General features: G+C 42.6%; 1 protein-coding gene across 1 annotated transcript in view; it reads right to left on the bottom strand.

Moving 5' to 3' along the window:
* gareml (GRB2 associated, regulator of MAPK1-like) overlaps positions 1-8,424 on the bottom strand; it is a 164,235-nt gene extending 155,811 nt beyond the window's left edge. The window contains exon 1 of the mRNA XM_072278906.1: positions 8,316-8,424. Within this exon, the coding sequence (XP_072135007.1) occupies positions 8,316-8,424 (109 nt within the window). The remainder of the gene's footprint in view (positions 1-8,315) is intronic.
* Between the last annotated feature and the right edge of the window lie 3,870 nt (positions 8,425-12,294).

Raw genomic sequence — 12,294 nt, 5'->3', positions numbered from 1 at the left:
ATGACTATTCTCCATTAGCTTCCACTGATGAGGCAATTTTATGAAAAGGAAACAACTCAGATTTTTGTAGACAAGAGCACAAGAAATGTTTTTGATTGTATGCTGCATAATTAGTGCTAAATTATGAATTCAACCTTTATTACCAAGAATGACAAGGGCAGCAAATGGAAATACTACCATCTGCAGGTTGCCCTGCCAGTTACATACCACCTGAACTTGGAAGTATTCTGTCATTCTTATGTCGCTTATGTTTCGAAATCCTGGGAGCATATATCCACATTATCGTGCTTTATGATTTCACTGGGAGGACCACCTTCACAGAGGAGAAATAGCTGGCAGTCAGTGGTAAGCGGAGTGCTGTAGGGGACGGTGCTGGTCCTGCAGTGTTCCTGATTACATTAACGATTTGGGAGAAGGGACTGAGTGAAGCATTTCCACATTTGCTAATGACACTAAATTAAGTGGACAAGCAAAATGTGCAGAGGATGTGAAGTCTGCAGAGAAATATATAGATAAGTTACGTGAGCGGGCAAAGTCTGGTAGATGGAGTACAGTGTTGTTAAATGCAAGATCACCTCCTTGAGAAGAAAAAGTAGAAGATCAGATTTTATTTAATTGGTGAAAGATCGCAGCATGCTGTTGTACAGAGTTACTTGGGAGTGCTTGTGCATAAATTGCAAGAGGTTGGTTTGTAGGTGTAGCAAATTATCAAGTAGAAAAATGCAATGTTGCCTTCATTACAAGAGGATTGAGGGGTCTAGCGTAGAGAGTAGTTAATCTGTGGAATTCTGCGCCCGGGGAAACAGTCGAGGCTGCGTTGTTTAATATTATAATAAATAATATTATTTAGATAATTTTAGCATAGCAGAGGAATTAAGGACTATGGGGAAAGACAGGCAGGTGGAGCTGAGTCTACAGCTAGATCAGCCACGATCTTATTGAATGGAGGAACAAGCTCGACAAGCCAGGCTGCCGACTCTTGTTCCTCTTTCTTATGTTTCTTGTAAGTAGTCATTTTTTTAGAAAGCAGTTCTAAAACTTGAATGAAGTGATTGAGGTCCAAATGGTTAAACTATTTGCCAAGATAGCCAACCTCTCAAACACTAATCAATTCATATATATTAAAAAGAGTAAAGACATAGGGATGGCAGATGTCTGACATGATTCTGACTTCTTAAATTCATGAAAGCTGATAGTATTGAGGTAATTTTGAACTTGTCATCTTGGTGTAGGTCCACCACTGAAATAAAGATAATGTGGTTTTTGCATAGAATTGAAACACAAAGATTTATAAACTTACATATTGGATTGATCCATCAGAATCCAAAAGGGTAAGGCTTGAATTGAAATCCCATTTTTTCCACAGCTGGCTTTAATCCATTTTGAGACATATATTGTGAGCAGTAAATTCACATTCAAGATGCATGTAATTATAGCCACTATAGCTAATGTACAAAACCTATTTATCAGTCAGTTTATGAGAAATGTTCACGGAGTTATCATACTGAAAGTCATCTGTTAAGGGACAAAAGCAAAATGAGAACACAAGTGTAAAAATGCAAATAAAGAGAAACAATTACAAAATGAATTGAAAAAAATTTCCACTGGTCTCAGAATTGTTTATTCAATTTTGGATAATATCTCAGGCTTGGTCAATTAATTTCAAATTTGTTATCTCAAGTAGATAAATAAATCACAATAAACTAACAACTTCTTTCAAACAATGAAAGAAACAAAATTAAATCTGCTGAATGGTTTAAAGCATCAACAGTACAAGTTCATGCAAATAAATATTTAATGACGTGAGCAGTCAAGTCAGTCTTTTCCCTGAAATAATCAATATTAAACACTTTATAATAGGTTTGAAATTACCGCTTGCCACATTTATAAATCAGCAAGGCCTCTTTCCTCACCGGCCACAACTTGAATTTGTAGAGTGTCATTAACATTGTTAATGTTTGCCCACAAACTGTTTAAAGTTAAATGAAAATCTGTCCGGCGACAGACTCTGAATGAACTATAACCCTAGACCACAGAGAATAAGCAATGCTGAACTACTTTGGGAGAATAAACACTACAGATGGCTGTAATTGAGCTTGTACCACTAAAGTTAATGTATTATGAAAAAATATTATGGAGGACATCCATAACTGAATCAAACTTTCTATATAATGCTATACTTCTTACTTGACTGTAGCTCTTGTCTGAGCTCCATAAATTCCAAGAGATTAATTTAGAAAAATATTTATACCTATAGTTGGTCAAGAAATGAGTTCTGCGACTACCCAACCATCTGGACCAGAGACAAGGAAAACACTGGTGCTTTAGCCATAGATGGATTCCTGTTACTCTTCATAGCAAGGGGTTGACTGCTTGAGGGACAGCTAAACCAAAGTGGAGGTCAAAATAGCATTAAGGATGAAAGACTTGGAAACAACCAAAAGCGAAGTCCAAATTTGGCCTCTGCCTCTCCCAAATCTCCGAAGCATCACTAATATAAATTTGAGGGAAATTCCCTGCAGACCTAAACCTGTGAGCTTGTTGAAGTTCAGTTGATATATTTGCCTCCCAAAATGAAATGGCCTTAAGCCACCTCACCCTCATCCACAGTAAATGTAAATCACGAAGACAATTTCAAAAGCTATCACCGAAAAGCCACACCAATTTGGCCAGCAAGGAAAATTTCTATATAGCAATAAGCAACTTATAGGAAAAAAATCCCAAACTATTGGTATTATTTTATTTTGCAATAAAATATAGTCAGTCCACCAAATGAACTTCGTAGCAGTTGTGCAAAGAAAAGCTTTCGCAGAGATGATAAAAGGAAATGCTAGAAACACTCAGTGGGTCAAGCAGCATCTATGGAGAAAGTGCATCTCTGGCACTTCTCTTTGTTATTTAAGACTTCCAGCATCTATAATGTTTTGATTTTCAGCCTTTGAGCTACAGTATGTCCTGTCCTCTTGCCCAAAAGTGACCGAGTATAAGGAATCCACATGAAGAAAACAGGAAAATAAAGCCTATTACAAAAAAAAGGTAATCGTAATTAATTTGAAGATCATGTCATTTATTCCACCTACAAAGCTGCTATTTAAATGTAAGCAAATTGTAGATACCACACACACAAACCATGTTTACTGAGAAAGCTCAGACAGGTAACTCAATCTCTCAGAATGTACAGTTAACATGAATGGTCTGCTGTGGACAGTCTGGATCTTCCAAATTCAAAATTTCTGTCTTGGCTTCACTGGAAGCAAATAAAAAGCACAATTTTAGCTGCTGACATCTAAAAATGAAAAGTCTCTTTCTGGCTGTCAAAGTAACAATGACCACTGTGTTCGTCAAGTTGCATACTACTGTTTGATTTAGAACTGCATAATTCACTGTTTCAGGTGGCAGTTAAAATATTGCAATAAGATGAAAGATCCCGAGAGATGCAGCAAATTCCATCTCACCTCCAGCTCTGGGCACTCCATTGATAAATGACTGCATTTGATAAGACAGCAAAACCCAGATAAAACTGGGGAAGAACAGCTGCAGGAAATGGAACTTCTTTGTAGAACATGAACAATGCACCCAAGTTTAATGAAAATATTAGTCTAGAACAGAAGTTCCCAACCCTTTTTATGACATGGACCCTTACCACTAACTTAGGGAGCCCATGGACCCCAGGTTGGGAACCCCTGGACTAGGAAAAAAAAGCCAGGAATGTAAATTTAATTAGTAGAAGGTCCAAAGTGGAAGAAGAGAAAAAGAATTTTCACTAGTGAGGAGTCAAGATCTAGAACTCAGGGTACAGAAGAATCTGTCACTATTTAGAAGGTACTTGGCTGATTTCTTGCAGAGAGTTGTGACCTACATGGCTCTGGAACAAATGCTGCAAGGTAGAATTAGGTTCTCTGGCCCCTTTGGCCAGTAGGCAAATGACTTCCTTCTATGTGAAAGGAAGTCCTTGAGGATGTTAAAAAAGCCACCGAAGAACTTGGAGGGAATTAGGAAAGCCAAGAGGGGCCATGCAAGTGCTTGGCAAGTAAGGTTAAGCAGAAGCCCAAAGCATTCTATACATACATAAAGAGCAAGAGGATAACTTGGGAGCTGGTGAGACCCCACAGACATATTGGAGGGAACATGCTTGGCGGTAGTGGATGCAAAACAAGGTCCTAAATGAATACTTGATATCAGTAATTACCAAGGAGAAGGATGAGAAAAATAGGGAGATCAGCGTGGAGTATGCTAATACTGGGGCATTTTGAGTTAAAAGAGCTAGCATTGTGTCTTCTAAAGAACTTTAAGGTGGCCAAGTTCTCAAGGCCTGATAAAATACACCCCTGGTTTTTGAGAGAGGCAAATAATAAGATTGCTGGATCTTCATGTCCTCTTTATCCACAGGCAAGGTCCTGAGGGGCTGGCGAGTAGCTAATATTGTTCCATTATTCAAGGGAAATAAGGATAATCCTGGTTACCATAGACTAGTGAGTTTCATGATAGTGGTATGGAAGCTACTGGAGAGGATTAGAGATGATGAAGATGATTGATGAAGATAGAGCTGTAGATATTGTCTACCTGGATTTTAGTAAGGTGTTTGACAAGCTCCCTCATGGGAGGCCCATCTCAAAAGCTAAGATGCATGGGATCCAAGGTGAATTGGTTGCTTAGATTCAGAATTGGCCTGCCCACGAGAGACAGATTAAAAGTTAATGAGACTTATTCTACAGAGATCAATACAGGGACCTCTGCTGTTTGTGATATGACCCAGATGAAAACGTAGATGGGTTAGTTAGCAAGTGTGCAGATAATATGAAGATTAGTGGTGTGGTGGATGGCGCAAAGACTGTCAAAGATACAATAGTATATAGATCAGTTGCAGATATGGGCAGAAAAATGGCAGATGCAGTTTAACACAGCCTAACATGAAGCGTTGCACTTTGGAGATCAAATGTAACAAAAACAGTACACTGTTAATTGCAAGATCCTTAACACTATTGGTGCACAGAGGGATCTTGGGTTCCAAGACCACAGCTTCCTGAAAGTGGCCACACAGGTTGATAGGGTGGTTAAGAATGCATACAGCGTGCTTACCTTTATCATCAAGAAATGTTTTCAAGGGTTGAGAAGTTACGTTACAGCTTTACAAAACTAGAGTTAGGCCATATCTGGAGTGTTGAATTCAGTTCTGGTCATCCCATTATAGAAAGGATGTTGAGGCTTTGGAGAGGGTGGAGAAGAGGTTTACCAGGATGGTCCCTGGATTAGAGGGCATGTGCTACAAGGAGAGGTTGGACAAACCTGGATTATTTTCTCTGGAACGGCAAAGGCTGAAGAGAAATATAATAAAGGTTTATAAGCTAATGAGAGGGATAGGCAGTATAAACAGCCAGTAGATTTTTTTCCAGATTTGAAATATTGAATACAAGAGAACCCTAATGTGCGGGCATGCATTTAAGGTGAGAGGGGGTTAAGCTCAAAGATGATGTGCAGGGCAAGATTTGTTTTTTGAAAAACACAGATTGGAGTGTGTCTGAAATATGCAGCCAGAGGTGGTGGAGCCAAATATGATAGAAGTGTGCAAGAGACTCTTTGATAGGCAAGTGAATGTGAGAAATGGAAAGATATGGACATTGCTTAGGCAGAAGAGATTAGTTTAGTTGGGCATTTGACTATAATTTAGTTTGGAACAATATCTTAGGCTGAAGGGTCTGTTCCTGTGTTATGCTGTTCCATGCAGACTGTTGGACACAAAAAAAATCACCATTTCACTCAGAAGTAAAAAGGAATAAAAACATTGAGAAAGGTGGCTGTTAATGAATTTGATTATTCTCTCTCATGAACACTTGTGTATAGCCATCAAAGACAAATGGCTTTGTAATAAGGTGCTTTATTTAAAATACTATCACTGATTTTTGGCGGATGGAGTAGAGGTGTTTGATGTGCGTAAATCTGCAACATGGTGATACTTGCCTAAGGGTACATGCAAAAACGCTTTAGTTCCATCAAATCTGGTAGGATAAACTTTTTGTTCCCAATCCTAATCCTTCCCCATGGCCCTGCAAATTATTCTCCCAAATGCAAATCCAATTCCATTTTGTATAGCACTGATACTTTTCCTGTCCTGCACTCCTACACACCCTTATGCAGAATAAATTCCAGATTTTTCCTACTCCCTGCATTAAAATTGTGCGTATTTCCTTTTACCAAAATTTGCTTCCATCTATTTACCGTCTAAATCTGTTACCAATCTTCTCCACTTCTGCTCACCTTCCACTTTCTGTCTTTGTTCCAAAGCGAACGAGCTCAACTTCTTCCTTCAACTTCTAACCCTGAAATCTGTCAATGACCAGCATAACCCAAGATCAGAAACATCACTGGTGTACTTTATTATCTGTATGACACCTCCACTGCAAATTTGTAGCCTCAAAAGCAACCAATTATTTTAAACACAAGAAATATCGATCCAAGGAGATCTGAGCAACTTGCAGGTGACTATAGATAATAATAAACTGCTGCAGAAAAGGTGCTGCACCTTGTCTGCAAGGAAAGTTGAAAGTGTAGTGTAAAGCACCAAATTAGTTTCTGCAGCATCAAATCAAACACAGCCAGCGAAGAAAAGTTTGCAGACTGCCTGCAATCTATAATCAAGCTCTTGCATTAGAAGTATTGGTCTGGATATCTAATATTCATGTTGTAGTCATAAAAGAAATCAATTATCAAACCAAATTACTTCCCAGTGGAATACAACAGATGAACGACGAGTGAAAATTCCTCAGACTGTTGGCCAGGACACTCCCTGCTCACACTAAAATTGCAACAGTATTTTTATGCGAGTCTGAAGGAACAGATAGGGCTCCAAAGCTGAGACGGCTTTTCAGGAGGAAGTCACGTTTCAGGCTTGTTAAGTGGAGCTCTCAGCGTCAAATAAAGAGGACAACATGAACTACAAGTAACCACATGAGGTAATGAAACTTCACAAACCTATCCTAGCTGATCCTAATCACCAGTTTCTTTAAGATCCACCACAGAGCTCCCTTAAATGCCTCTGCAGCATATCAGCCACTATTAAGAACCACCAGGGCATGGTAACACATACAAAATGCTGGAGGAACTCAGAGAGTCGGGTCACGATGAGGGGTCACGGTCCGAAACGTCGACTGCTTATTCCTCTCCATAGATGCTGCCTGGCCTGCTGGGTCCCTCCAGGGTGTTGAGTTACTCTGGATTCCAGCATCGGCAGAATCTCTTGTGTTTATAGCCAATACATGGTTTCTTTTAAGCTTCATCTCATCCAGTTCCTTTAGATTTTACAAGTGCGACGACTCCACGCTCTCCTGTGGTAAATGTTCCAAAGCTACGGAACCACCCCCTCCCCCTACGCTTTGAACCTGACGCACTGCTTGTGTGAGGAGGCGAGTTGTCGGACCAGTGAAACAAAGTGCTCACTCTCCCGCCGAGAGAGGGATTTTAGGTCAACAAACCGCTGTTTAAATCCAGAACGCGAAGAGAGATGGAACGTGTCGCTAACTTCCAGTGTTAAGTGTATTGATTCCAGTGGCCTCTTCTCCGCTGTGAACTGTGGCACTAAAAATCGGAGATTCCAACGCGCCTGACCCGTCGTTATTGCTACTGCACTTGCACCGTGGTGTACATAATAATTAACTTATCTCAATTTATTCATATTTTTCTGCACGTCCCCCACGGCTTTCAATTCAAGCCCCTGAATCAATCTGCACTTTTTCAAATCTACGCAAAATGGGGAAAAAAATCTTCTTCAATGATGTTCTTTCCGGGATAGCCTGCAATAACAGAGCTACAAACTGAGCCCCAATTGCCAAGCCATCCACCTTCACCCTGCCGCCCCGGTTCTTCTCGACCGAGCAAGTTCCTCCAGCAGACTGATTATTGCTGCCTTTCCCAACCCTCCCTGGGATCCTTCTGAGTAATAAAAGAGAGGATTTGAGATGCTCGGGGCTCGGAGGTGGGAGCACACCTGCCGTACAGGGGGCGATGAGGAGGGTAGAGAGAGCCCATCCCTTTGCTCCACACACCGGGGGAGTAAGGAGTGACCCACGTGCAGTAAAAGTCGGGGCGAACTTCCCACCAGGGGAAACAGACACCTGAAATAAACAAGACGCTGCCTTACACTCCGCACAAACATCCTACAGTTAGCGTTAACGGGACCTATGGGTCCGCAACCTCACTGCAACTCTCCGCACTTCGCCAGAGTGAGTATCCGGTACTCACACAGGCAAGGATTCAATGCAACTCTCCAATATGTGGCCAGGCTCCGGACAACCGCGGCCCGCCCCTGCACGCCCTCTTACCTTGGCTCAGCCGTGCCAGGGTCGGTAACCGAAATTTGCCAACGATAGCGTCTAGCGGTAAAGACACCGAGCTCCATTTGATATCGGACGCGCCCGAAGACTTATCCATTTTCCGGCATCATAACTTGTGCGGTCGGCTGGCAACGTGCGAGAGGCAGCGGCGACCGCAAACTGCTGCCCGCCGAGCTTGTTTCCCACCAGCACCTACAATACTCGGCATGTTACAGACAGCCAGCGAATCCGGCAAAGCCCCGGCGAACACCTCCTCCCGTGGCTCAAAGCACCGTCTCTACCGCTGGCCCCGGAGTACAGTATACCCACTCTTGTCTGCCCACCCTGATAACACCGCCCCTGCCGCCGGCTCCAGAATACACCCCGTCCCCTCCGCCCTCGCCGCCGGCTCCAGAGCACACCCCCTCTCAACACCGCCCCGAAATACACCTCCTCCCCACAGACTGCCTCTCCTCACTGCCCATCCTCCCTTCACCATCCCCTGCGAGCACCGCCCACATGAACAACACCTCGCCGGTACCGCTCACCGGCCCCTCAGAGGCCCCTCCTCACCCAGATTCAACCTAACCCCAATAACGTCGACAACCCACCCCTCCAACACCACCTCCCCAAACTCAGAACCATTCCTATGCATGACACTGCTCCCGGCCCCATCACCACTATACACACTCATCCCTACACCTAACAACCCCCCCCCCCGATATTCCCACGCATGACTACCCCTCCCCCGCGATTATCCCAAACCTGACAAGTGCTACCTAATTATCCCCACCCCTGACGATACTCCCATCGGATATCCCCTCACCTGACAGTCGCCCCTCCAATTATCCGACCATCTGCCACCCCCTTCCGATTACCCCTTACCTGACACTCTCCAGAGTATCTCCACACCTGGCACCCCTCTCCCCCCCCCCCGAATATCGCCATAGCTGCTCCTCCAGTTATCCTGCACTTAATACCCTCGATTATCTCCAGCTGACAGGACCTCCCCTCCACGTTCCCTCACGCAGATAAAATGATCCCCTTCACCAATTATCACCTCCAATCCCAACTGAACAAAGTGGGACACTGAGCTCTCCCAACCCCGAACAACCCTCTACCCCATTAACTGCTCCCACGACACACACTGCCCCTTCCCCTACTCAACTGCAGCTCCAACTCCTTCCCACAACCCGCTCTGCCTCTCCTCACAAATGACTGCCCGCTCCACAGAGACACGAACTCTCCTGTCTTCTCATCCAACACTGCCCCGACACTCAGATGCTCCCGCCTCGCATCCCCTCTGCACCCACACGGACCTCCTCCATTCAACAGCATTCGTACTCACACCTGAATGCCATTTTCCCATACCTCACTGCTCATCCCGTACCTCACTTTCCCATACCTCACTGCTCATCCCGTACCTCACTTTCCCATACCTCACTGCTCATCCCGTACCTCACTTCCCCATACCTCACTGCTCATCCCATACCTCACTGCTCATCCCGTACCTCACTTCCCCATACCTCACTGCTCATCCCGTACCTCACTTCCCCATACCTCACTGCTCATTCCGTACCTCACTTCCCCATAACTCACTGCTCATCCCGTACCTCACTTTCCCATACCTCACTGCTCATCCCGTACCTCACTTCCCCATATCTCACTGCTCATCCCATACCTCACTGCTCATCCTGTACCTCACTTCTCATCCCGTACCTCACTGCTGAACCCTCATCCCACACCAACACTGCCTCCTTTCTTACCGACCCCCCACGCAACTCCTGCAGTCGGTCTGCATTTTGTAACCGGTGCTAAAGTAGAATTAAAATACCTTAAAGATCTGGTAAATTTACATCGTCGAGTTACTGCTAGGCAGTTTCTAGGAGAAATCTTTGATGCTCAGTGGCTGCCAAATTAAATTGACCGAGCAGTCAATCATATCGAAGAATTATTACAGCCAGCAAGCCGAGAATCACGATGAATAAAATATCCTACGGATAAACTTGAAGTGGAAGTTAAAATCTGGTGCCTTTGATTTTATATATCTTATTTTGAATTGTTCGTCTACATTAATTACAAACCACAATTTTTTTCAGGTTGCTAAGCAGAGATCGTTGCATTATTTATAATCAGCCTACACCTAATGATATAAAGTATAACATTGTCAGGCTGTTTAAGGTAGAATAAACTATAAATATATACAACTTCTGTGAAAGCTTTTAAAATTGGGGTGATGAAAACTGCAAAGCAGTCCACCCTGTGGAGGAACCAGGAATCACCGATAGCATTTCTTTGATTTTCTGTGTTGATTGGCTGTCACTTCCTTGGTGTGTCAAAGCACAACAGTTTCACTTTACTTGCAACAGCAAAACTTCGGTCACAATTAACAATGCTTCTCCAATCTTGAATTGAGCTTTGGAGATTTGCAGACCAGAGAACATTCAAGCTAATTCAGTTGGCAACACACATCAAAGTTGCTGGTGAACGCAGCCGGGCAGGCAGCATTTTTAGGAAGAGGTACCTCTTCCTAAAGATGCTGCCAGGCCTGCTGCGTTCACCAACAACTTTGATGTGTGTTGCTTGAATTTCCAGCATCTGCAGAATTCCTGTTGTTTGCGTAGTTCAGCTGGCTTTGCATTTGAAATGAAAAACGATGCTGAGATAAAAAGCAAAAGCTGGTGACCCGGAAATGTGTTAAATTAACAGGATTAAAATGGATCTAAGCCAGAATTAAGGGAAATATATAGCCAACATTAGGAAAGCTTTTAATATTCAATGAGGTGGCTTCAAATTAAATATATTCTAAAACAGGCACTTGGCAACTGGGAACTGATAGACAAATGAATATACTAATGAATAGGAAAAAGGAAAGTATGAGGGGTCACCAAATAAGCAACTCATGCTTGCTTTTACAGAGGGAAGTGAAAGTGGCAGAGTGGAAGTGATTTGCAAAGTTGTGGAATGATTATCTCTGCAGATAAATATGTTAAATCGAGTTACAAAGGCAATATTTCAGTTCGCTTAGATAGCACACTTCCAGAGCATTGAATGAAGAAGGCTCCGAGCAATTCATAAAATATGTAACAAAACTACGGAACTGTTACTCATAGAGAAAAATGTAAGCCTGGAAGTAATCTTTAAATGTACAGTGTAAAATGACAGAATAGCCCTGGGCATCTACCAGCTGCCTGTGGTCATTACTCACTCAAAATCACTTCACCTGACTCCAGCAAGCTTGCGTCCTTACCAGGCATTACAAGAGCTGAACAACAAGGCTTGGAGCAGTGACAGGACTTTAATATAGTGCTGTCAAAAAAATAAAGACCAAAATATATTTTTTAAAAATTATAGAATGGACAATGACAATTAAAGTTACAATGACATTTGGGAAATACTAAATTCATGCTGTGTAGTAATGTATTCTTCTTCCAGAGCTGAATGTCGGTGATTTGCTGGTGTTGATTTTGACCTTTTGGGCAATTGGGAACCAACTGCTTGACTTTGGCACTGTTGTTGGAGAAGTCCTCACCACATTGAAGTGTGCTAGTGGGTTAACTGGTGAGAATCGATGATGGAAGGTCAATACCCCAGTGTACTGACTGGGCTACACAGGAGCACTGCTAATCTTTGCTTTGTCATTAATGGAATGTGCTTACCAGACTCTAACCAAAAGCATTAAACTATACAGTTTGGATCTAGCTATATAAAGGTTTTATCATTCTTTTAACACCCAGAAGGCAGGTCTGAAAATTAATACCTGTATGTTCAGAAACAACGAAAGTTAGAATAACTGATTTGTAATTTTATCCCCAATAGTTCTTTTCAAAGCAAAATATGTGTTTGCCCTTTTTATGTTCCATAAATTTTACATTCTGTTAATTTATTATCAAATTACATTTATGCCCATAAGATAGAGGAGCAGAATTAGGCTATTTGGCCCATTGAGTCTGCTCCACCATTTCATCATGACTGATCCAATTTTCCC

Source organism: Mobula birostris, chromosome 2, assembly GCF_030028105.1.
Source record: "Mobula birostris isolate sMobBir1 chromosome 2, sMobBir1.hap1, whole genome shotgun sequence".
In the NCBI taxonomy this organism is placed as follows: Eukaryota; Metazoa; Chordata; class Chondrichthyes; order Myliobatiformes; family Myliobatidae; genus Mobula; species Mobula birostris.
The sequence above is the reverse complement of the archived record's forward strand: the minus strand, read 5'-3'. Positions and strand labels throughout refer to the sequence as shown.